Source organism: Alosa pseudoharengus, unplaced genomic scaffold, assembly GCF_046254945.1.
Source record: "Alosa pseudoharengus isolate Yale_2024_CS ecotype anadromous, Long Island Sound unplaced genomic scaffold, YU_APseudo_1.1 YU_APseudo_1.1_scf_8, whole genome shotgun sequence".
NCBI classification, from domain to species: Eukaryota; Metazoa; Chordata; class Actinopteri; order Clupeiformes; family Clupeidae; genus Alosa; species Alosa pseudoharengus.
The window spans coordinates 12,280,225-12,305,550 of record NW_027468870.1 but is presented as its reverse complement, the minus strand read 5'-3'; the positions used below and the strand labels follow the sequence as shown (position 1 = coordinate 12,305,550).

The 25,326-nt window shown below is 43.0% G+C and overlaps 1 protein-coding gene across 1 annotated transcript; it reads left to right on the top strand.

Moving 5' to 3' along the window:
* Window positions 1–290: 290 nt before the first annotated feature.
* Window positions 291–23,356, top strand: clint1b (clathrin interactor 1b). The gene is made up of 12 exons (XM_076273714.1): window positions 291–460; window positions 8,914–9,018; window positions 9,565–9,661; window positions 10,020–10,128; window positions 11,669–11,833; window positions 14,313–14,496; window positions 15,194–15,428; window positions 16,224–16,296; window positions 17,911–17,988; window positions 19,539–19,813; window positions 20,253–20,451; window positions 20,708–23,356. Exons 1-12 carry the CDS (start codon window positions 420–422, stop codon window positions 21,091–21,093), a joined length of 1,947 nt encoding a protein of 648 aa, XP_076129829.1. The 5' UTR covers window positions 291–419; the 3' UTR covers window positions 21,094–23,356.
* The last annotated feature ends 1,970 nt before the right edge of the window (window positions 23,357–25,326 follow it).

Sequence of the window (25,326 nt, the reverse complement as noted above, 5' to 3'; positions counted from 1 at the left end):
TTTTTAAAAGTCTTCGGTTGAGAGGGGTTCAGTCCTTGATGCCAAGGAATGGCAACGCATTGGTAAATGCACCAAAACATATGCCACTACTTCGATATGCACCAACAACATTGCATTATTCACCCTGGTATTTCAACACAGACAGACCAACAATTTAATTACTCTGTCTCTGTCTATTTACTTATAAAAGAACTACATTTTCTGCCATGGGGGTGAGCTAAACCGTAGGCGCTGGGATATGACGTACGTAGAATGTTGTCGTAGTAACTGAAGTTATCCGGCCCCGCCGCTACCGCTATCAGCACTGGAGAGGCAGAAGGGGTTGGGGTTGTCGGTAACAGAAATCCAAGTCCATCGGTGGGCATTACAGAAAAGGACGACGAGATATTGAGGCGGAGAGCCCCAGTTACAGTGAGAGGATGCTGAATATGTGGAAAGTCAGGGAGCTGGTTGATAAAGCGTAAGTATGCGTTCTGTTTTCTTTTTACCGTTTGTTAGCAAGGCCCGTAGTTAAAGGCTACTTATCTAGACAAGGGAAACACGTAGCCCGCACGTGACGTCACACTATGGGCTCAGCTGATGGCTAGCTTGCTAGCCGACAGAGGTTTCTATGACAGCCTTTAATATGTACAAAATAGACACTGAAACGAAATGCTACATATATGAAGCTTTCCTGACGCGTCTTTCCACCACGAGTTCTGGTTTTCAGTACCGTTTGCACAACAATTCTATCTGGATATATCCACTGAATAAGCCCTACCGTTAATGTTACCTGTCACTATTTCTATCCCCGAATGATAAGAAGTGTTAGCTTATCCAACTAGCCTTTCGCCCAGGCTAAACATAACGTTATTCATATTTATATTGTATTGTGTTTCATGTTGCAATTAGTTTAATGGTTAAAATAAAGTATATATCGTATGACTGCGACAGTCCTGTTTGCCCTCTGAGTCGTAAGCTAGCCATCAACATGTTGAGGCCCTTGTTATTGTTAGCTGGCTAGCTAAGTCGGTAGCTAAGCAAAGCTTGCTGGCAAATAAACTCATCATAATTGCTTAACTTCAAAGGCTAAGCAAGCTTTATGCGCCGAAACCTAAACCATTACAGCTGTCAAAAACTGTCGAAATGTTTTGGTATTTCTTTACAAATGATCCTCGTGTAGTTTGCTAACTAGCAATTAATGTTGGCTAGCTAGATGGAAAACGAAAAAACTGGAAGTGGCGACACATTTTGTCATTCATTAAAGTCATTGTTATTATTTAATTGACGTTAGCTATCATTGTTTTATTTCATATTCTAGCTAAGTAACGCCATCAAACACACTGTTTTGTTTACAAGGATTACTGTAAGCTAGTCGATCCTGTTCCCAATGACTTGGAAGCAGCACATGCATTACGTTAAGTAACGTTAACGTTACCCTTAGTTCCCAAATTACATGCATGACAAGTAGATACATGTATTCAATAACGCTAACCTTATTTTTGTATACATTTGACATTAACGACTGTTCCCTCAGGAAATGCGTTAGTATTAAATGCACCGGGTCTATCTGTGATGGTACTGTAGGATGAAACTTCGGTTGAAGCAATGGGTTTTGCTTTATCCTTTGACTTGATTTGGCCTGTTGTGATCTTTGGTAATTCGTAAACCTAAACGAACCAACTTGTATACAGTCGATTTGAAAACATCAAATATGATATGGTGTGTGAGAGATTGGATTCATGTGTGATACAACTGAAAGCTTGTTCCAGTTGTTTGATCTCCCACATTAAGGCATGTATTGGCAAATTTGTTGTAGTATGGCTGGTTCTGGTGGTGACCTTCCAATGTTATATCATTCCCCATGGATCAACCAGTCATAAACGATAATAGGGTGTGGTAAGCAATCGAAACTCCAGACTTCATATGCATCAAAATGAGGAGAAGTGGAGAAAAATGCTTGAGCTGAATAGCTCAGGTGTGAGTAGGTGTGAGCGGGCCTACCTGATCAGGCAAGTTTCCCAAGCGTCTTTTCACCATTCTCTACAGTAAATGGGCCTCTGTGGTCACTCCCTCAGCATGACCCCCCTGAGCTTAAACAAAGCCATGCTTGTTGAGGGAAAGGTTCAAAGGTTAAACCCTCTTGAGACCTGATGGAGAAAACAGCTCTGTCTCAACAATCCTTGCACACACTCTTTAGCCCACACACAATCATTGACTCTGTATATGAATTAGTTACAGTTTGTTTTGTGAGTACAATATTGCCAGGTTATGGAATGGACACTGTCCTTCATCAACACATTTGCTACCGACTCAATGAGTCCAACAAAAGTATGTCTGAACGTCCTGTGGTCTTATTGAACAGTTTTCTGTCAACATAGTAATAATAAATGGTTGTGCAAGCAGTAACTGTAATTTTAATCTTTGCATGAACATTTCTTGTTGATAGAAATGGCCTTGCTGTGCTACACGTTTTTGGCAGTTCCATAACCTCTCTCCCTCCATCTCCCTCTCGCACACGTGTACCACCATTCGGCCCAGACCAAGCCTGGAGTCAGGTGATGGTAATGGAAGCTGTGGCTGGTAGCACGCATGAGTGAGGCTGAATGGCGGGTGCCATCAATACAGCTGGTCTTCACCAGCCTGTGAGGCTCTTTGCCTCTCTGTAGGTCAGGTCAGAACAGTACTGACCAGTTCTATGTAAAAAGAATGGTTGCAGTTTCCTCAGGAACGTAAAGTAGACGCAAATAAACAAATGCCTAGTCATGCAGACTTTTCCCATTTGTACTCCATGCGCTGGATTTTCATTAACACACTGGCATATCAAGTTACATGGGTACAAGCCTCCCACTGCTCTTAGATGGAACAGCCTGGGGTTTTAAATTAACATTGTTTCCGAAGCACCTGAGTTGGTAAAGAAGGACGCACAGTAGCAAAGGGCATTGTCAGTTTCTATTCATTGGTCAACTAATGATAAGACATTTTTGCTGAATCAACAGTGTCTTTGTTCTATTATCAGCATCGCTGACATAAGGTAAAACATGTGAATGCCATGGAAACGAGGCTCATAACATTCCCCTACACAGACAGGTGATACAGTATTGAAAAGGCCACTAAAATGCGCAAATGTCCCCATTAATCTTTTCCTCTTGTGGAAATGTTTGCAACTCTGGGGTCTACCCATAGATAGCCATCTTCGAAAGCATTCTTTTTAGGTGTGTGCAGAGCGCACGTTTGTCTGGACACACATTTGACAGGTTAAACTATGACCAAATGGGACCGTGTCAACGACATTGAGGCCAACCAAGTTACTGTAAATAGGCTTGGATTTAAATTGTAGCCTATAGGAGCTCATGTGATTGTTTCATATCAGACTTTCGTGATCAGGCGTATATTGACAAACCTGCCCATAATGCTTAACTTCAGGGAGGCCTATGCTGTGTTTTAGTGTATTTACATCCGTGCTACAACATGGAGGGGAACTCTCTGCTGCATTAACAAACAAGAATGGATCATTGATGTTTTGAATTTGACAGAATCTCCAGGTGATATTTTTTTTTGACATGTGCGTGTAGTGTTTAGTTTGGAATTTTGATACAGTTTTGCTAGACTCACTTCAGAGTATCTACCTTGTTTATTAGACATGTAGTTTGTTTTTGTAAATTGCCTCTGTGCTATTCTTCCAGTCCAGTCAATAGTTTTTTACTGAAGGCTACCTCAGGCCCAATTAAAAGGGAGCGGGGTAATTGAGCGACAGCAGTCTGTGTGCAGTCAAGAGGACCGAGATGGATTTCCCCCCCGACTGTGTCCCCTGAGCCACCACTATCCTTTTGGGCTTTTGAGGACAGGAGCACTTGGAACACGGTGCCACTTCTAACACAGCACTGCAGCAGCTCAAATGCAACTCGGCGTGAGCGCCAACCAGCGGAGCGCCGCAGTAGCTGGCGCAACACAGAGCGGCTGCTTTTACAATGCGCCACAAAGTCTCGTTTCCCTTCCCCAAGGGGGGATTTCTTTTTCCCCAGCTAGCGTCCACAGCTACACACAAACTCTCGCTCGCTTTGTGGTGGCGAATGTCACATGCCTCTTTCCTCGCGGCTTCTGAGGCCCTTGCCATAGCTTCCTATTGATACCTGTATCAGCGAAATACTTTTCATTGCCATCTGAAAGTTGCTGCCCTAGACTCTTGCTTTAGGTACTATAAGGTTCTTTTATTTCTTTTTTTTTGGAGAAGCCAATGCCCCTGAGATCTTTCAAGAAGGGCTCCTGAGTTTTCAAAAGGCCTGCATGGCATTGGTGAATGCTTAACTAGGCCCATCCTCATTCAGTATGGGATTGAGGCGAGCAGGAGTATTACTGGAAAGGGAGAAGAAAAGACAAGATAAGGGCTTATTGCACGGTCGAGGATAGTGTGTTTTTGTGCCCCTCTTCCTCAGCAGCATGTGGCACTTAACTCTGTCACTCATAGATTATTCCAGTAGGATGCTTATTCCTTATTTTCATACTTGGTCGTCTCGTGTGTGTTTGCTTTGGCATCACTGATGTGCTGGCTGGTCTCTTTCTTTATAACCATCCATTCATTATTCATTGTGCTGCAGTTTTTTGCCTGTAATGTTGGTCCTGCTTTGCGCTGTGCCGCTTGACCTCTTTCTCTGTGTGCTCTCTCTCTCTCTCTCTCTCTCTCTCTCTCTCTCTCTCTCTCTCTCTCTCTCTTTTCCTGCCGGTCTGTCTTCTCTGTTTCTACTAATAAAATCTGTTGAAGCGCTGGCACTGGTTTAGGTCCAGATATGGTCCTTCAGACTGGCAGACTGACACACCAGAAGATATGGGGGCCCACTGTGGGAACAGTATGTTTAACTCCTTTTGGATGTTGTTTACATCCTGCCACATACAGAGTTAGGCTAATTACAAAATAATGAACGCTGTCAAGTCAGCAAGTGGGTGTATTGACAGCAGAGCTACCAATTAAGGGAGGAAACGGCAGTGTCCAGTCAACTGAAACCAAGGTGTGAAAAATGAAGTGGTACAGCAGTGCATGACTTGTCTGGTGTCCCTAGGACTCCAAGCAATTTATAATGTCCTCTTAAGAAAGATTTTGTTTTCATTTGAGTTTTCTGGATACCTTAATGTTTCACCTGAGTCTAAAGGCACTTGCAACTATGGTAACTTGCTGGGAATTTACAGTTTTTGAAGCGTTTTTACCATCTGATGTCTGTCTGTTGTTGGTGATATAATTCCAATAGAATCATAAACCAGCATGCTTTGCGCACGTTGTTAAAAGTAGACAAATGCGTATTTTTACACTTCACTTCTACTTTTAGATTGTATGTGAAACATACACATACAAAACACGTTATGTGGAGCAGTGTGCGGGTAGGGCCTATACCTTGAGATTTTCTGGGACCGTGAGTAGGGCATTATTGGCTGTTTAACTTGATCTTTGAACCGATACAATCCAGACTGGCTGCTACATTTACAGTGGTTGCTTACTCAGCATGTGATTTTGGTTTTGGTTGGTTTGGCCAAGATTAGCCCAAGTCTGGACAAGCATTTGCCTGTTTTTCCTTGTTTTCACTCACACCTCACACAATAATTCTGAAATGTCTTTGAGCATTTTGTGATGTCTTGAGTCACTCAAGCATACTGCCCAACCATCTGCCTCCATATTGGGGCAGGAAGGAACCTTAGACCCGTTGGGCTTGCAAGGGTTGGAGCTGGAGCGCTTTTTATCAGCTGAGGTGGATGACCATCTGTGTGGTGAACAGAGCCCAGGTTGTCAGGATCCTCCTTCAGGGTCATTATGACCTTGGATTCTGGATTCTGATTCTGGAGCCGGTTGCAGATGAGTTCAGCCTAGAATGACCACTTAAAATACCTGTTACAGGCCATAGGGTAGTTGTTGTCATTTCAGCAACGTTAGCCTAAATGTTATGCTTGTGTTATCCTTTCAAATATGAAAGTGCAGGGGGGGAAATCTAACTAAAGACAAAATGATACATGGCATAGATTGCGATCACACTTATTTTTTTCACACTAACATTTCTGCCTTGCTGTCAGAAATCTGGAGCCTAGTTTTGTCACTCTGTCATTGTCCTCTGGCTTGTTTGAGCACTTCAAGAAATATCCTGTTGTGGGTCTGTCTGCATGAAGTAGATTTATGTCCTCATTCATTGGCAGTGTTGTCTACCGTGCCAAAGGTTAGAGGTGGTTTGTGTGTGCGTGAGCAATATGAGCAAATACCAGAGTGTGAAGGAGTACAGAACAGCAAATATGCTCCTTAGATTGAGTACACAACAGCAAATATGCTCCTTAGATTGAGTACACAACAGCAAATATGCTCCTTAGATTGAGTACAGAACAGCAAATATGCTCCTTAGATTGAGTACACAACAGCAAATATGCTCCTTAGATTGAGTACAGAACAGCAAATATGCTCCTTAGATTGAGTACAGAACAGCAAATATGCTCCTTAGATTGAGTACAGAACAGCAAATATGCTCCTTAGATTGAGTACACAACAGCAAATATGCTCCTTAGATTGAGTACACAACAGCAAATATGCTCCTTAGATTGGCAGGCAATGCTAGCGCTGCTTTTTTTTTTTAACCACTATATGTTCTTCTCGACAGCTGAAGCAGAACTGAAGTAAAATTGGCCATGTAATGGCCGTGTAGTTGGATCCAGACTCCAAGTAGACAAAGCAGGCACCCTTTCCAAAACAATAATTGCAGTTCTGCGACAAACAACTGCAGTTATAAAGCAGAAGCAGTACAATGCAATTTCATGTCCAAATGTCCAGCATTTTTGCAGTAAATATCAGTACAATGTAGTTGCAATACAAATTTGTCATGTCCAAAATACTGCATTCTGCATGTACTGCCTGTTTTGGTGATTGACAAACTGCAGTTGGGCTATTTTTTGTAAGGTTTGCTGCAGACCCTGCTTTTTGAGCCTAATGCCTGATCCCTGCCCCCAGCAAGTTCTAACATTATGACTGTCGTTTTCCATGGCCTCTAGAAATTAGATTCACTCAGTCAGTGGGCTTGTAACCGCCAATTAGCCATCTCGACGAACAGGAAATCCCAACTCCGAAGGACCCACCACCTTCAGTGCAGGTGTTGTGAAGTTGTGAGCAGGCTTATACAGAACTGGGCTGGCCAGCACCCCTGTGCTGACCTTCCCCTACCACCCAACGCATTCCTGTATCTCTCATTTACCATCGGCTCTCCCCAGCCCCATCTTCAGTAATGACTTCCAGAAGTTCCAAGATCGCTTTTCTGCTCATGACATCTCTGTCTTTCTCTCTTCCTCTCCCACCCAGCCACACAGTGGGATTTACTAGCAGTGAAAGTACAGGGTGTGATTGCTGGTCTTGCTCTAAATTATATTAGCGATGATTGCCCTAAGTGCTCACAGCTGTTGGAGAAACAGGCTTGCTAGAGCATCACTGAATGTCTTCATCTATTTGAGGGTTTGATGGAAGGACATTTTGCAGGCTGTCTGATATGTTGGTTTCCGTCTAGTTTTACAGGTGGTCTTCCAAGACCAGTCATTGCTTGCTACTGGGGTTAGCACAGGCTAATTGCAATTTAGGCTATTGATCTTCTCAAACCAGTCAATAGGTCTGACTTGATAGCAGCCAGTTCTCAGTGCATCAGTCACTGTTAGATCGCTGCTAGCAATAGACCAGAGGCAGCACCACACAACACATTTGGGACATTTGACAGCCCCAAGGTAATGCCCGTGTGTCTGTGTGTGTGTGTCTGCTGAGTGTTGAAGAAGTGTAGTTAATTGTGTGGCTCAGAGTGCTGGCTCAGGCATGGGCAGTCGTAAGATGGGGGCTGTGAATGTCGCAATGTGATCGGAATCCCAAGCGCTCTGGGGTACATTCCAGAAACACTCTCTCTGAACACCCAGCAAGGCCCTTTCTCTCACAGTTGCCCTGATTTACGACAGCATGCTCAGCTAAGAATTGCGTTCTGGTTAAGATGGAAACCATCGGCCTCAGACCTGCCACACCCCTCTTTGTTTTTAGTCCAATGTTACTCGTTTGAAGTCTTTTTTTTTTTTTCAGTTTTAGGTAAGAACATTCATCATCTTTGTCAGCTTCACTCATCAGAAGGGCTTAAGTTTCTCAACTTGCCAAAGTAATCTGATGAGGCCTAAATTGAGAGAGGCTCAAGTGGTATGTTTCCCAAGTTTATGAAAACAGAATCGGTAAAATAACACCATTCATCGTCTGAGCTGTTATTCACCACCATGGCCTGAGTGGCATTTGTTTCTTTTGCTTTTTTCCTCTGCATTTTTAAAAAATGTATCTAGTGTTTTCATTCAGGCCAAAAGGTTTTTTCAGTGGCCCAAGTGTCTAGGTTTATGTGTGTTTCATTTAATATGTTAAAGCTGCTCCCCAACTCTTTCCGTCTTTTTTTTTCTCAACTCTCTGTCTATTTAATGGTTGTCATTTTCGTCTCTCCATTTGCGTTTCCTTCCACAACCTCCCTCAAGTCTTTCCAGCTGTTTCCTGCCATTTGCCGTTTGACGGACAGCTTGGAGTAGCCGAGTGAAATCCACCCCTAGACAGGAAGTGATTGGATCTCCTCGTGATTGCTCTGGCGATAGATTCCACACAGTGCAGCGCAGCACAGCAAAGCTGCACACACTTAAGGCTTTGGCAGTCACGTTCAGGCGATGGGGGTGTTCAGCCTGCCCCGTAAGCCGTGGTAAACACGATTGGAGAAGGGTGCCAGCTATTATCCAGTTTGGGCAGGGCTCGGCACATCTCTCACCGCAGCCATGCACCATGGCCAAATAAAGAGATCAGAACTTAACGCTGAATGATAGGCTAAGGCATGTGCAGTTCCCTTTCTCTAAGCTGACTTTAAGTTCTGACACTTTTTATTTATGGCCGCCTTCCTCTTCCCTTTGCCTCTCCAGCACCAACGTGGTGATGAACTACTCAGAGATCGAGTCGAAGGTTCGTGAAGCCACTAATGACGATCCCTGGGGGCCATCCGGACAGCTCATGGGAGAGATTGCCAAGTGAGTGTTCCGAAGCTGAAGCATTCTCTTGTAGACCGAAGAGAGGGATACTGGAGTCTCAATCCATCTCGTGCCACAAAAACACCAACATGTCTAAAATCTATTCTGAAAATGATGTGTTAATATTGTAGACAATAGTTATAATCATCAAAGTAATGATAAGTCTTTCTAGAATACAGTACTGGGCGTATTGAGGAATTAGTCTGATGCAAGATGTACTGGCAATTTCCTGAGCTTTATTATTCTTATTTCACAGAAGGGTTTTAAGTATCCTGTATTCCAAAGGTCATGTAGAAGTTAAACAGTTCCAGGGTGCTTGTGGTGTTTTTTCTTGTACTTTTCAGTGATTTCATAGTGTGGTGGGCCAAATTTTCAGATAAGGTCCGGGGTGAGGACAAAAGACAGATTTTTGACAAATTTCAAAAACGGTCAGATATTGTCCAAATTATTTTTTATTTCAGGTCTAGACATGTGAAATGCATGAACTAGGGCAAAAAAGTGGAAAAGAATTGGTCTGATTTAGTAATCTCCCTCTCCTGTCTACAGAGCCACGTTTATGTACGAACAATTCCCTGAGGTTATGAATATGCTCTGGACCAGAATGCTGAAAGACAACAAGAAAAACTGGAGAAGAGTTTACAAGGTAGACCTTGCAAAATGTGAATATTAATGCAGGGTTTAAGTATGCTGTATTGTAAGGCCTAATTATATGTGTGAATTTGCCTTTGTATATTTGACTTTGACTTTGATATGTATATTTGAACATTTAACTTTTGTTATATCAGCATTGTGTCATACTAAGCAGTAAGCACCCACAGACAATAACTGGGCCTATTCCCCATTGAGCATGCACCTCATGCTGGTTTTGCAGTTACTCAAGCATCACCCATCTGTATTTGTTTTAAAAAAGAAAGAAGAAAAAAAACGCTCGTTGTAAAAGGTGTTGTGTTGAGGTTTGTGATGACCGTTTGCTCTTCCTCCTCTCCTCTCCCCTCCCCCAGGCCTTACTTCTACTAGCATACCTCATCAGAAACGGCTCTGAGAGAGTGGTCACCAGCGCCAGAGAGCACATATATGACCTCCGCTCCATGGAAAACTACCACTTTGTTGGTGAGTGTACAGGGAGATTCCCGCTCAAAAGGTGTAACCGCTGCAGTGGCTAAGGGTTATGGTGACATTAAAAATTCATGAACAGGATCCACCACATACAAGGATACAAGGAAGTTTATTGTCACATGCATATAGTTAGTGGATGTAAGAAATGCAGTGAAATTATGTCTGGTGTCAGCCTATTTGTGCATTTATGGGGGGGGGGGGGGGGTAAAAAGTGCAGTAGAAGAGGGGTTTAGTAGATTAAGTGGCAAGGGCTGCATAAGAAAGGTGGGGGAGGATTGGGATTGGGGGGGGGGGGGCACCAACAATGAGCACATTGTTGTCAAAATAGTGGCCCTGATTTTAGACCAGGGAATGCAACAGTGCATATGTTTTGCTTTGCAAGGAATGTCACTGCTACGTGCAAAAGCCATTCTATCCTATTTCACTCACCACCACTGTTGGTTTCTGCCTTTCAGACTTACGAGTAGATTTTGAGATGATTTCCAGTAGACTCAAGGGTCTCAGCATCGCAGTTTCTCAAACATTAATTCTGTTGACACATTGTACTGTTGCGATGGCTGCTGGTTTTATGAATAATGCAGCTTTACTGTCAGTGCTTGTTTTTATTGCGTAATAACAGTATGTTTCATAGAGGGTTGTTGGTGGGAGAACACACGGCAGTTAAGTTTGGGTGTGTTTATATAGTGGCTGCAGAGCATGTATGTACATGTGCATTCATCATATGCCTGGTACTTTGTAAACGTCTCATCCAGTGCGGTGCTTGTTGAAGCATGCAAGGACTGTGTTTTAAACATGCGTAAACACAGACCTGTTGGATGGTTAATACAGGGAACAGATTTATCGGTCACAGCCAGAGGAACCGATCTTGTGTTATGTGATCTGGGCACAAACAGTCAAGTCAGAGAATGTGGGGAACCCTAAATATGTCCTCTCTAGGCCAACGTTTTCCCCCAGCAGCACATTGTTTATGTATGCACAGTTCCAAAGAGTCAGTGATGAGTGACATTTTAGCACCAGTGCAGTACATGTTGGTTTATGTTTATTTCTTCGGGATAATCGATACCATTGTGCAGTGCATGCTTATGGAGTCCACATGAACAGCTGGTGGCCGCTGCAGACTGTTGGCAGCATAGGGTATGCTGAACCTCTGTGCAGGTTAGTTAGACATAACAGAGATTTCTGTGCACATATACATGGAATATGATGCAATAAAGAAATCTCTAACTATGAAAGTAAGGAGGGAGTGATATTGTGGTGCAGTTATATGCCTAGACAGGTTTCAAGTCTCTGGGCCCATACCAAAGGATATGGGGCTGTCCTTAGGGAATATTTTCCCATTTGAACAATATTGAAGGATTGCTAAAATGATGTCAAATGATTTTTAAAACTTTTAAAACCACAATTCAATTACGCCAGAGGATTTATGCCAGTGTCTGACAGGCTCTAAGCTCATTTGTGCCACCACTCAGTACAGATCATAATTCATAAATATTTATATATTTTTGTTTATCAACCGATGACTATGCCTCCGCAGACGAGAATGGGAAGGACCAGGGCATCAACGTGCGGCAGAAGGTGAAGGAGATGGTGGAGTTTGTGCAGGACGACGACCGGCTGCGGGAGGAGAGGAAGAAGGCCAAGAAGAACAAGGACAAATACATCGGCGTCTCCTCCGACAGCATGGGCAGCGGCTTCAAGTGTGAGTGGGCGCTAGAGGGGGGAGGGGTGGGGTGGGGAGGGGGAACAGTAGGTGACAGTGGCAGATGTGGCTTTCTGTCAGTGTTTTGGCAGGGGCTTGAATGCAAGGAAATTGTTGCAACCATCTGCTTGTGTAGGCTTGATGGAATTAGCACAGCTCATCCATTGGTTTCTCTGTGTGTAGGTGTGGTGGGTGTTTATCATTTTTGTATTCACAGCCAGGCATTGCCTTACATGTATTTTATAGACTTTTTTTACCATCTTATTTGCTGATTTTCTGCGATTGCATGATTAAGCAGACTAATAATGCTGACTTAATTTTGGGGTCAGAGTTGAACCTCCAATATACCCACTCCCATTGCCAAAACAAAAAGATGTTATTGAGTTTATTTGTAGCTTACATACAGTCTTCAGGTACTCTCTTGCCAACTGTGATGCCACAGATGAATGCACTCTGAACCATCCCTCTGTGAATGACAATACGTATTAATTGAACAATGACACCTTCCCTACGGCTTTCTGTAATCCCTCTATCTAAGGCTCATTAGGGGATTTGCTAGCACAGTCATCTCAGAAGAATTCTTTATTCTCACTTTGGTGATAGTCCCCTGTTCCCTCAAGCCCTCGCTCGCATATGACTTTGATTAGCTTTATTTTCTTACTAAGGGCAATAACTTTTGCTTTACTAAATCACCAGGAATATTTTTTTACAGTCATGTTTTTACCACACAAAAGCACCGTTGTTTTTTTTATTTTTTATATATATCTCTCTGTTGTTCTCTTCAGATCCAGGAGATCGTGTGTCTAATCATACAGACTCTCAGGCTCCCAGCCATGTCATTAGCATTGCTAGCAGTCGGTGAAAGCTTTTGATTTTTTTTTCCCCCCCACGGTTGATATGGACTCTCTGATGTGACATCTTTGATTCAGGACTCCGATATCTCTCTTCATTAGGCAGAGTAGTGAGGCTGTTTGTCAATTAGTGATGTGGCACTTTAAAAATTATGTTTGGTGATGCAACATCAAAAGGACAGCGGGGTGCACACTGTATGCATCTGATTGAGAAGTTGTCAGTGGTGCTCAGTATGATTCAGATTTGACTGAGAGTAGCCCTTCTCTTTCCACACACTTTTCAGAACAGGCAACTGAAGTACGTAGAGATTAGTGGGGGGTGTTACTTCAGTTGGTTGAATTTAATATCTTTTAAAGTAAGTTCCTGAGGTAATATAACATGTTAGCTCAGCAGGACAAAGTAAAATATGGGCATTGTATAATACATGCTTCGAAACAAAGAAACTAAAATGAAGCTGGGAAAACGTTAGTAGTTTAGTAGTTAGTAGTAGGCTATAGTTTTTAACCACAGACTTTTCAAATATCACAGACATGCACTTCTTATGGTTGAAAGCAGGGTCATTGTGAATGCAGTCATTTTTGCATTACCTTTGCTACAAGTTATTGCCTAGCCTCAATCTACACAAGAGTATAATTAAAGCAATGTACTGCTCCAGTGATATGAATGAGCCTTTTACCCTTCACAATGTTGCTACCAGTCACCTGATATCAAACAAATCATGTATTTTGCCTCTCCCCTTGTAGAAATGGAACAGTGGAACAGTTTTATTATCTAGTAATAAGAAGTGCAACCATTATCAATTGTTGTCATTTATCAAATTGATAATCTCCAACTATTTTGGTAATTGATTAATGAGATTGAGTAATTTTTTAGACAAATCGAGGAATTGGAGAATGACTAATGAATTAATTCAGAAAATGTTTGACAGATTAATTCATTATGAAAATAATTGTTACTTGCAACCTTACTAGTAATCATCATCTCTGCCAATCAAAATTTGATTTTCTTTTCATTGGCACAACTGTAGGCTTTGGAGGCCTGTGCTCAGACTGAAGCTTCACAGAGAGTAAAACGTGATTGGATTATTTTTCGCCTCACTTGATCGATCTTATGGCAGGAGGAAGCGCTAGGATTTTGTGACTCGTGAAGATGTTGCCCCATTTTTAATTTGGATAAAGCACAAACGTTCTGTTTAAAATGGAAATGCAACATTATATGTTGTGTCTGGGCATTATCACTGTACGTTTGGGCATGCAAGTTCATAATTTCTTTTTCCCCCCCCTGAGAAATGAAGTGTACCAGTCAAAAAAAAATTACAGAAAAACACTAATCCATGCATGTGTGCATGCAGCAGCTAACAGAAACAGGAATACATGTTTACATACATCCCAAGTGTGCTCCCTCTAACTGCTCCCACTCAGTCTCATGAGTGTGTCAGTGATGTGTGCGACTGAGAGGCCATAGTGATGAGTGTGTCAGTGATGTGTGCGACTGAGAGGCCATAGTGATGAGTGTGTCAGTGATGTGTGCAACTGAGAGGCCATAGTGATGAGTGTGTCAGTGATGTGTGCGACTGAGAGGCCGTAGTGATGAGTGTGTCTCCGTCTCTGTCTTGTTCTGTGTCCAGCGGGAGAGCGGAGTTTAGACGGAGACTCCAAGGGGAAATGGGAGGAGGACTGGGACAAGAGTAAAGGGGGCTTCCCCTTCAGCGAGAAGCTGGGCGAGATCAGCGACAAGATAGGCAGCACCATCGACGACACCATCAACAAGTTCCGCAAGAAAGACCGTGATGACTCGCCTGATAGAATCAGGTGTGTGTGTGTGTTCCAATTGTTAATCCTCTTTTGCATCCAAACAAGGAAATGACACAGCACCTGTAAGTAAAGCTTTGAAATGTCACATCAAATCGTAAATTGTTTTTACTGTTAGTAAAAATGTTTTATTTGTGTAGTCTCACTGAAGTCTTTTACAACTTTTAGAATTTGAACAGGTTTTAAAAAGACAATTATTGCCTACTGGCAGAATGATTTTGACTTTATCAAAATTTAATTATCATGGTGAGAGACGACTAGTATGGCATGTTCCGCCTCCTCACTCGCTATGATGATTAAGTCTAAATCATCAACAAAAAAGTGTGTGATTGTGCAATCACAGGAACCTAATGGGCATCCTATTTCAAGGCAAAACAAGGTACATTTTTATTGGCTGATAGTCCCAGATGTTTTCTGATGGGATGCATTCATTAGTGGAATTGGAGTGCATCATACACCTTGTTACTCCCTTGATGATCGGATCAAAAAATCAAAAACATGCCTGAATTTGTGTGTCCATAGACTTCCGTAGTCCCTGTTCACTTCAACTGGCCAAATTCTGCAATCTCTAGCAGACAGTTGTGAAGTTGATTGATTATAGATCAGACTTAAAAGCAAAGTAACAGTCGCATAGTGTCACCTTCGCTTTAGCTCACAACTGAAATTCTGTGAAACTGAAGCTTTTGTCTTTCCCCAGTGACAACGAGGAAGACAGAGTATCGCAAAATGGCCCGCCCTCCAAGTCCGAGTTCAAGGATGAAGAGGACGGCGTCACAAACAAGGGCAGTACAGTCACCCAGGCAGAAGACGCCACGACAGCTGCCACCACTTCTGCGCGCAAACGTGGTGGCATTCCTTCTAAAACAGTGGACCTGGGGGCTGCTGCTCACTACACCGGCGACAAGAGCAGTCCAGACGCAGACAACGCAAAGGTAACCCATTGCCGCTCAAACCACATCCTACTACTATGAGTATAGTTATGTCTTTTTTTTGCATTTTTTGCAAGTGCACAAATGTTTAAAGAATAAGAAATGTAATTGAAATAATGCAATAATGCATGTTAGTACTAGTATGTCAAAAATAGATTGAAACACACACATACATATGCACTAGTTAACTATTTTAAATCACTAGTCAGTGCTGTAGGCAACAGTCAACTAGTCATGGGCAAAAAGGCTGAAGGTTAAACAGGCTAGATATTCCTATGCATTGAAGTAATGAGACAAATGAGAGCTGTTCCACAGTGACATGTAAGCTGTACAGCTATATCAAAGAACAATAACAACATGTCTACTATGGACAACAGTCAACAGCTAGAACTAGACAAGCATTGGATTAGCAATGGATTTGGATGAGTGGCACCAACAAAAATTACAACTAGTAATAGTAATAGAAAGAGTAAGAATACGTAGTTGTGAATTGGCTAATATACACACACTCTTATAGATATTGAGCTGTCAAATGTGCATGTTTGGCCAGATCTGAGGAATGCCTGGTGAGGGGCGAGTTGCCAGTGTGTGCTTTAAAAGCTAAGCTTGTGCTGCCACCTTATGGCTACACACTGACAAGCTCGAATTCAGCCAAACCTCTGCCAGCGTACTGTGTATTTAATGCTTCAAGGCTTTTGTTGGTTTTGTTTTGTTTACCTTTGTGTGCCAGTGTTTTCCCATCGGAATTCAGTTGAAAGTCTTTCCTCTTATTCATTTGACATTTTGTCTTTTTCTCAGACATCCATCAGTCAATCAAGCAGTGGCCTTGCAGACCTGTTAATGGGGGACCCAGGCCAGACACCTTCCAGTGGTAAGTGCTCTGGTGCTGCTCTCCTTCAGAGAACAGCAGGAGTGCCATACAGAACCATACCCTTATGGCAGGCCTTTAGAACCATACCCTTATGGCAGGCCTTTAGAACCATACCCTTATGGCAGTATACTGCCTTTAGGCTCAATAGTATGCTTATTTTGTGAACACTATATCCGACAAATTCTATTTTTATTTATTTTTTTACAAAAAAAACACAATTTCTTGAACGTTCTCCCACTATGGGGATGGAGGATAAGTAGACAAAGATCAGTATACATGATGGAAAACACAATTTGATAACTTTTATTAGTTGTTAGTGGAACTGTTGTAATAAAGCAGTATGACAGTTCATGGCGTTGGTAAAAGGAAATACCCGCTGCTGTGGTTACCTGCAGCGCTTGGTCTCTGGTCTTGTGCCCACGGCCGGACCACTGCCAAGGCTATCTTACCAACCCCACTCTGACTCATGCCATATTGCTTAATCATGCATCACTGGTTATTTGTGGAACGCCTTTCTGGGTGTCGTGATTTATCACCAGTCATCTGATGTGTCATCAGTGGATGATCTGCACACACTGTTGCCAAACATTTCCATGCCTCTCTTAGATGCTATAGCTAGTTAGTATCAGTCACAGAGAAAGGGGGAAGTTAGTATCAGTTTGAGAAAAGGGGGAAGAGAGTGAACACAACATTTCAGACAGATTGCAGAACTTTGGGTGCTTCAGACAGATTGCAAACCTTTGAGCTGAGTATAGTCTAGTTCAGTGTTACAATATATAAAATGTATAAACTATGGCCAGATTTTGCATTCAAATTCTTGTCTCTAGTTTATGTGGAACATAGCATTGTTCACATAAAACCCCTGGTCATACTGATGTTGGAAATTCAGACCTAAAACATGTTTTGCTCCAGATGGAAATAATCTTAGATTGGAACAATGACGGCTGCATTTTCTGCTGCATGTTGCCTCAAGTGTAATTTTAAGTAAAAATTTACTTGAATCCATCATGAATCTGATTTTTTTTCCCCTTCTTCTTCTTTTCGGTAGCTAGTGGTAGCCTAGCTCTTTGAGATGAGGTGTGTGGAAGTTGTGTGAGGAGAAAGGGAGACCGTTGGCAGTGCGGTGGGCATGAGTCGGGCACGCACACAAACAAGCAGTGCGGTGGGCATGAGTCGGGCACGCACACAAACAAGCAGTGCGGTGGGCATGAGTCGGGCACGCACGAGTGGTGAGGTGAACGCAGTGCACAGAGTGGAGGTGCAGAGCCCACGGGGCCACGCTGCACACATGGTGTTGTGTCCTCCCCATCCTGCCACTGTCTTCACCCATCAGCTTCACACTCTGCCTTTTAGAAGTGTGTGTGTGTGTGTGTGTGTGTGTGTGTGTGTGTGTGTGTGTAGCAGAAGCAGACAACAGACAACAGACAGCATGTTTGTGAGGAAGAGCGTGTGCCGATGAGATATGACAGAAGGTGATGCAGTGTGTATGAAAGAAAGAGGGATTTACGTGTGTGTGTGTGTGTGTGTGTGTGTGTGTGTGTGGGGGAGGGAGAGCGTGGGCAGAGTAGACATGGGCTAATCTCTGCTGTCTGATCTGCTGTTTCCTCTCGGCAGGTGGAGGTTCAGATCTAATCGGGGGCTTTGCTGATTTCTCCTCCCCAGCCGCCTCCGCCAGCCTCCCTCCCAAAGCTGGTAAGTCTGCAGCTCTGCTGGGGGAAATTAGATTAGAGCCAGCACACACACACACACACACACACACACACAAACAAACACACAAACAACAGATTTCCATACCTCCACTTCACCACCCAACATTCCAATCAGAGAGTAATATGAAAAAATCACAGTGCGTTTTTAATGTGTGAAAAGATGGGAAAACAAGATTAAGACTAAGGATATTGGCATGTCCAACAGCCTTGTAGGGAGTCATTTGCCTTTGGTCCAGAAGCACAAGCTGTGCTGTACAACAGCAGCCGCAGCAGCCCATGTGTAGGGTACACCAGGGCATCTTGCGTGCTGGAAGGACGCTGAAATATTGATTAGGGTCGGAGTCATCCAGATGGAGCCGCAGGCCTCTGAGGCAGATGCGGATGGACACCTGTCCTCCCTCATCCGTCAGAGCGGGGCCTCACGCTTCGTGCCTCTCCGCACCCCGTGCCCACATCCCCAGGCCCATCCTGGCCTCCCACGCCCTTCACCACACTCCTCCCCAGAGGTCGCTCCCTGATGGCCAGTTTACCTTATGCACACCGACCACAACGCACATACCTGCAGAAGGGTCAACTAATGTCACTGCACTGTGAAAGCGGAGTGTGCTATGATTATGTGCTGCATGTATAAGTGTGTGTGTGTGTGTGTGTGTGTGTGTGTGTGTGTGGTGTTTGTTGGTATGTGTTTGAGGGAGATAGACCTGAATGTCAACATTAGTGCTATGTGATGTCAGATCCAATCAGATGTGGGCTGTGCATGCGGTCACCTCCCTCAGGGTGGATGGCTTGACCCCACTCCCCCATCAAAAGGAAAAAGACACGCTCATGCATACACATGCATACACCTACATCTCACTCAAGAACAACCTGGAAACAAAAATGCTCTCTGGAGGGGAAAAAACACCACCACTACCAAGTACAATGTCCACCTCTCCTGACCATAGCAATGTCCCAGGCAGCAGAACCTGGCTACAAAGTGTAGAAGTCATATGCTTGAACAAATTTCTGTTCAGTTGTGATGTAATATTTTAAGATGTGAACTTAGGATCACTAGCAAAACATATTTTTTGTAGGAATTATGAACAATAGGTTCTACTAGAATACTGTTTTATTTTATATTTTGATGGTTACCTAAGCCATATTCTTCAGAATGCAGTCTAAGATTCTAATGAAAGGCCATTGATGTTTAAACTCAACAACCAATTAATCAAACGACAAAACTCCCTGTTGCACTCCTGTTGATAGTGCCGGCTGAGCCACTAAGATGGCTTCTCATTTACAGAGGAAGGGCAGTGTCCAAACACTAGGCTTATTTTGACACATAGTAATAACATCGGACAGTGTTTCACTAAATTTGACAAAATGTGCATTAGATTAAATTTGCGTAACTGCTCCTTTAATACGTCTAATTTAGCATGGTGATGGCATGAACATATGGGTACTTTATGCAAGATGTCTTCTTTAACATAGAATGTGTTAAATGTGTAACAGGAAATGTTCACACCGTGACTGAAATTGTTTGTGTCCCTCCAGCCCCCGGTGGTAACGGAGAGTTTGGCGAGTGGAATGCCTTCCCCACCACCAGCCCGCCTGCCTCCGCCGCTGCCGCGTCGGCCGTGCCTCCAGCAGTGACCGACCTCTTCGGCGACGTCCAGGCTGCCCCGACTCAGCTGCCCCTCTCCTCTGCCCAGCCCCCCTCGGCCGACCTCTTTGACCTGATGGGGCCCAACCACGCCACCCTCAGCGGCTCGCAGAGCCTGAGCTTCAACATGTGTGCCAACCAGGGCATGCCCATGTCACGGTCTCAGGTGCGGTCTCTTGGACGGCTGTGGACGGTCACGCCCTTTCTCATGTCTCTTCCTTAACTCCTCTGACCGCATGAGCATGGAGTTCAACTGGAGTAATAAAATACTGCCATGGTTGCCATCAAGTGGTCAGGTTTTGGCTGTATTATAAATGGAGAGTTTTTGAACAGTAATGACCAGCTGTATAATGGTGTAGAGCTTCTTTGCTGCCATAAATACCTGAAGCCCAGCTTAATAGCACTAAAAGCAGCCCTAACCATAGGTCTATATCTTGATAAAGAACATATTGCATTGTCTTTATTGTTGTGTCCTTGCTCCTATGTAATTTCTCCTGCCTAGTCATGAAAACGCCAAAAATGTCCACTTGATTAGAATGCATACCTCAGTGATGGTTCTGACTTTATTTCGCTCTGATGTTGATCATCTCCTTTTCCACACACAGACATTGGGAGGTCCTATGCACAGTTTAGGGGGTCACATGATGCCACAGCAGATGGGTATGCAGAAACCAGGGGCGAAGGGCTCCCTCCCCGCCACGTGGTCCGACCCCAGCGTCAACATCAGCCTGGACTTCCTGTCGGCCGGTATGCAGCCGCCCAAGCCCTCCCAGCCCACGCTCAACACCATGATCCAGCAGCAGGGTAGGTGGCTTGTGGCGCTATTTACTTCCTCAGAAGGGGTTTCCTAGCTCATACACACCCTTGCATAGACTCTAAGTCACTTAGACTTAATGTGCTCTGAAATGTGTCCTGACTAGTTTATGAAGGAGTTCTGATTTTGAGCAGCTCAAAAAAATCATAAAGAGTCATTATTTTGTGGCATGTTATCATTTTGTGTGTCTTTGGACAATAATAATAATAATAATTATTATTATTATTTTGTTTTGTTTTTCTTCAGGACCAGTTACAGGTATCCAACCTCCTCTAAACATGATGGCTCAGAATTTTGCCGGCATGAACCTTAACTCCCCACCAGCAGCTGCTACAGGTGCCCCCAGACCACCCCTGGGACCCATGATGGTATCGGGTGGGCAAATGGGCATGGCGATACCCCCCCCAGCCATGGCAACGGGTACGATGGGTGTCGGGGGTATGGGAGTCGGGGGCGTGCCCCTCAATCAGGGAATGCTTGGCATGAACATGGGCATGACTGCCCCTGCTGGGGTGGGCCTGCCTGGAGGCGCTGTTGGCATGCCGGTGATGGGCATGGGCCAGGGCATGACTCCCGGCATGGTGCCACCCAAACAAGATGCCTTCGCAAACTTTGGCAACTTTGGTAAATGAACATGAGGAGGAAGAGAGGAAGGAAGACTTTTGTGATGTGAATGAGGAGAGCTGAAAGCATCTTGAGGGGGAAAAAATGAGCTGCCTATCACATGGACAAACTGAAAAAAAATTAAACAAGCAAGCAACTGACAACAGTCCTCTGCTCTCTGGGGTCTTTCCTGGGTTGGAAGAGAATGAGGTTGTGGTGTCAGAGCAACTTTTTTAGGGGGGGTGGGGGTCAGGGGAGTGAGGAATGGAAAGCGTATACATAGCATACTTCGAAGAGAGTATCTTTTGGAGTTTTGGTACGTCTACCAGTACTGTTTCAAGAAAACAACATGATCAAATGAAATGAAATGAGTCCTGTTTTCCCATCTTTTTCTACTTTAGTGTTTCTGCTTCTTTTAGAGTCTAATGAAGGAAAAAAAAGAAAATTCCAGAAATTACCTCACATTATCCATACTTCATGCTGTGACTCGGAAGAATGAAAGCGTTTGTCTTTGTAAATATTCCTTTTTTGTGTGTGTGCAAAGAAATAAATTATTGCATTATTAAGACCTCTCGGGACAGTATGGATGTGGGTAAGAAGACTTGATGGACAAAGAGCTACCATAGGTCCTTAATTTCTTTTATTTCTTCTTTTTGTTTTAAATTGTTTTATGTTTCAGTCGTACTGTTACAAAATGACATTCTACTTCCTGCACTTGATCCCATTTTGTTACAAAATGGCCACCGGTCAAAAAGGAAAACTTGTGCAGTTCACTCGTAACTCTGTCATTCCCTAATGGACTCTCTCCCCCACTGCTCCAGTCACAGACAGGCTTGACATGATCATGATCGTGATCATAACTGTTTCACAGTACAGTTAGTGACTGCCAGCCTGTCTCAACTACAGAGTGCCTGACAGCAAGCTAGTTGCCTTCTTATATCTGTGGGCCACATTTCAGAGCAAGCCAGTATTCAACCCTAGAATATGTGTAATGAGAACTGTTTCCAAAACCTCAGTATATCAAGATGTTACTGTATTTCAAGGTATGATGTGAGTTTTTTTTTTTTTTTTTTTATTATTATTATTATTAATATATTGGTTCAATTTATTTCAAGATTTTATTATTATTTCTTTGGTTTGTTACACTATTGGCAATGAAGGACATGGTTGACTGAAAGAAAATCATAATTGAAGTGAAGTGTTTGCCACAGCCCTTCATTGTTACAAGTCTGAGATGACAAGAGTCTGGATTTGAACGCACAAGGTCAAACTTACGGTATGATAACCCAGTTAGGCTTTCATGTCTGTCAGTGATCAGGCTGTTTCAACATGGTAGCATTTAAGGCTGCTCAGTGCATCACGGAGAGCTGTTCCAGTTCTACCGTCAGTAAAGAACGTCCAACAGATTCTGCCTCTGACTTACAATGATACAATGTTACAATGATCCAATAAATATAAGTGCTGTAGCAGTTGAACTTGTGAGCGTTGCAGCTATCTATGGTGGTGGTTATGTCACTTTGAGGTTTGATCCAAAGGCTAGTTCAGTACATGTATGAAGCTGTTCAAATTTGCATTGCTAATTATTTGCATGTGTCTAAGTGACATGTTATTTTTATTTCTTTTTTAATACCCAAAAGCTGCTGAACATGTGACAGTCACACACTCACTCAAACACATACCCAGATCTCCTCCCATCACATTCTGAGGCATTATGTTTAAAATGACCAAATCTTTATTTTGTTACTCTTGAGATTTATTCCATGAGGATTAGTTTTCCTATTTTAATACTTTAACATTATACAACTTTATTATATTCCTATATACATTGTTTTAGGGATGGGAGAGAGAAAAAAACATTAGTTTTATGAGCTAAGAAGCAGAAAGACAGAGAAACCTCTTTCATAAAATAGATTTTTTTTTCTTTGATTTGTTCTCAATACATTTTATGTATGACATTAAATAGTTCATTGAAACATGTAAAGGCTTCATTGTTTTCCATTGAATGTAACATAAAAAACACTTAGCCTTTTGTGATCTCTTTCTGTAGTCTTGCGGTCATATTTGTGTAGCTGCTCTCAATGTGAGGCAAATTAACCTTCCTAGTACGCTCTCAGAAGACTGTCTGCCCCCAAGGATACCTTTCATCTGCAAAGCATGGAAGCTGTAATTAAGTCCTTATAATTAGGATCACAGACATGTGATGCTCTGTGCATTCAAAGAACCTTTCCCCAGAAAGGTGATCACAACTATTGTTACAGTGTTAGTGTAGGCTAGGGCAGATACCTTCCACTGAAACTGGTGAATGGTAGGCTGCAAACATGTCAGTAGTTAGAAGACTCATTGAGCACTGTAAAATATTTTCAGCACAGTGTTCTTAGTTGAACAGAATAATGTATGTTGTATGTTTTAAACATACAAAATGAATCATTCAAAAGAGTGGGTGATAATCATTTTGTTTGCACTATTTTGATCTTCTACAATGATCCCCCACAATGACATAACCTAGTTAATGGATATTTACACTTGCTCAGATATACTTATCCACCAGTCATTGCTGATGCCGTCATCACATAGCTAAGAGAACTTCAACACCATCAACCAAAAAATAAGGTGTATGGTATGGCCCACTGTAAGAGGGTGCATAAGAATGCCCCTACTTTTTCTCAGTGATAGAGATAAGAAACAAAGATAAAATATGAATATGTTTTTGACAATCCATTGAAAATATGGGATTTTATTGTATCCGCCTGAGAGGTAGGCCTAGGCAAAGTTGGAAATACTAACCATTTATTCCAATTCTATTTCTGTCCACAAGGTGTCGCCAAAATTGAATGAATATCCCAACAGCTTCATCTGTTAAATGAACCTCACATTCCTCATTTATAATGTAAAACATGCAAGAGTATTAGGCTACAATTTAAATGGACATTTAAACACAATGTTTCTCTTGTTTCCGCCTTGCAATCTTTACTGAAGTAAAGGTGCATAATTGTTCATCTATCTTCATTCTCCCCCTATTAAGTTCAATTCAGAGATTCCTAATTGTCCAATAATAAACATGAAAAAGTTACATAATTATAAATATAGTTGTTAGCGACAATGAGGTGGGTCCAAGCAGTTCTAAAGCATGGGGAGACTTGGATCTCAGGTCAAAGTCAACTTTAAAAGTAGATCTTGCTTCAAAAAAGGTTGGGCCCACCTGCCCTATTTACACCTTCATGCCATATTTGGTTTCGGCATTCAATTAAGTTATGCCTCTTTGGTTCCTTCAAACAACCACCCCGGCCCCCAACATCCATGCCATAGCCTAAATGTGTCTTGTTTGGTTTATCGATGGACAACTGCCACAACCACAATGGTGCAGATAATGGACTCACAATGCGAATATGTAATGTATTTTCCTGCGGTTCCGATATCAGATTTGTCAGACCCTGGACGGTACTGAACACTCCCAAGGCGGTCATCTCTACCTGGGAGAGACTGCACTTATTCCTGGTACTGAAGAACAGTGATGCAGAGAGTGATATACTGACAAGGACCGGTATCACATTTCAATTTGGTATCGAAAGTCCAAACTGTCGTGCATGGAGAGTGGTGAACTAGCAGGTTTGCTTTGCGCAGTGGTGAGTGTGAGTCCAGGGGAAAGCAGGCATCGCTCTCACACCTGCCTCAACCATGATCACAGTAGCGGGAATTAAAGCTGCAGTTGGCAAAAAAAATTTGATCATATTCAGTCAAAACCGACACTATGCTCCAACAGAACAACATAAATCAGCAGGTTTTAGAAAAAGAAACAGTACTTCTACCTCCACCTAGAGCCTGTTATTTGTTTTGCAAAAATCCACAGCTCCCGGTTCTTCTGGTCCAATCAGAGCAGGGCTGTATGAGATCTGACTGTCAATCACAGTCTGGTGCACAGTCTGGTGCAGTCTGATGGGAACGAACTCGATGAGAGGGTGCTCAGTGGTAGTGGGGGAGGGGCATGAGAGTTGTAAACATTTAAAATTTTGGCTAAGTCCCCTCAATCTGTCAGACTTGCCAACTGCAGCTTTAAGGTCCTGAGGAGGGGGAAGAGAATAAGGGAAGATCGTCAGTCAGGAGAGGTGGTGGCTTTAGAGAATCAAAGCTTCTGCTTATTCATAACAACGGCATCAGTGTTGTTAAGTTCCGCAGGATCCTCCTAAAGGTATGGAACTCCCCTGGAAATTCATATAGGCATTTCCAGTGAGTAAACAGATTTGCCGTGGAAAGTAGGAGAGAAA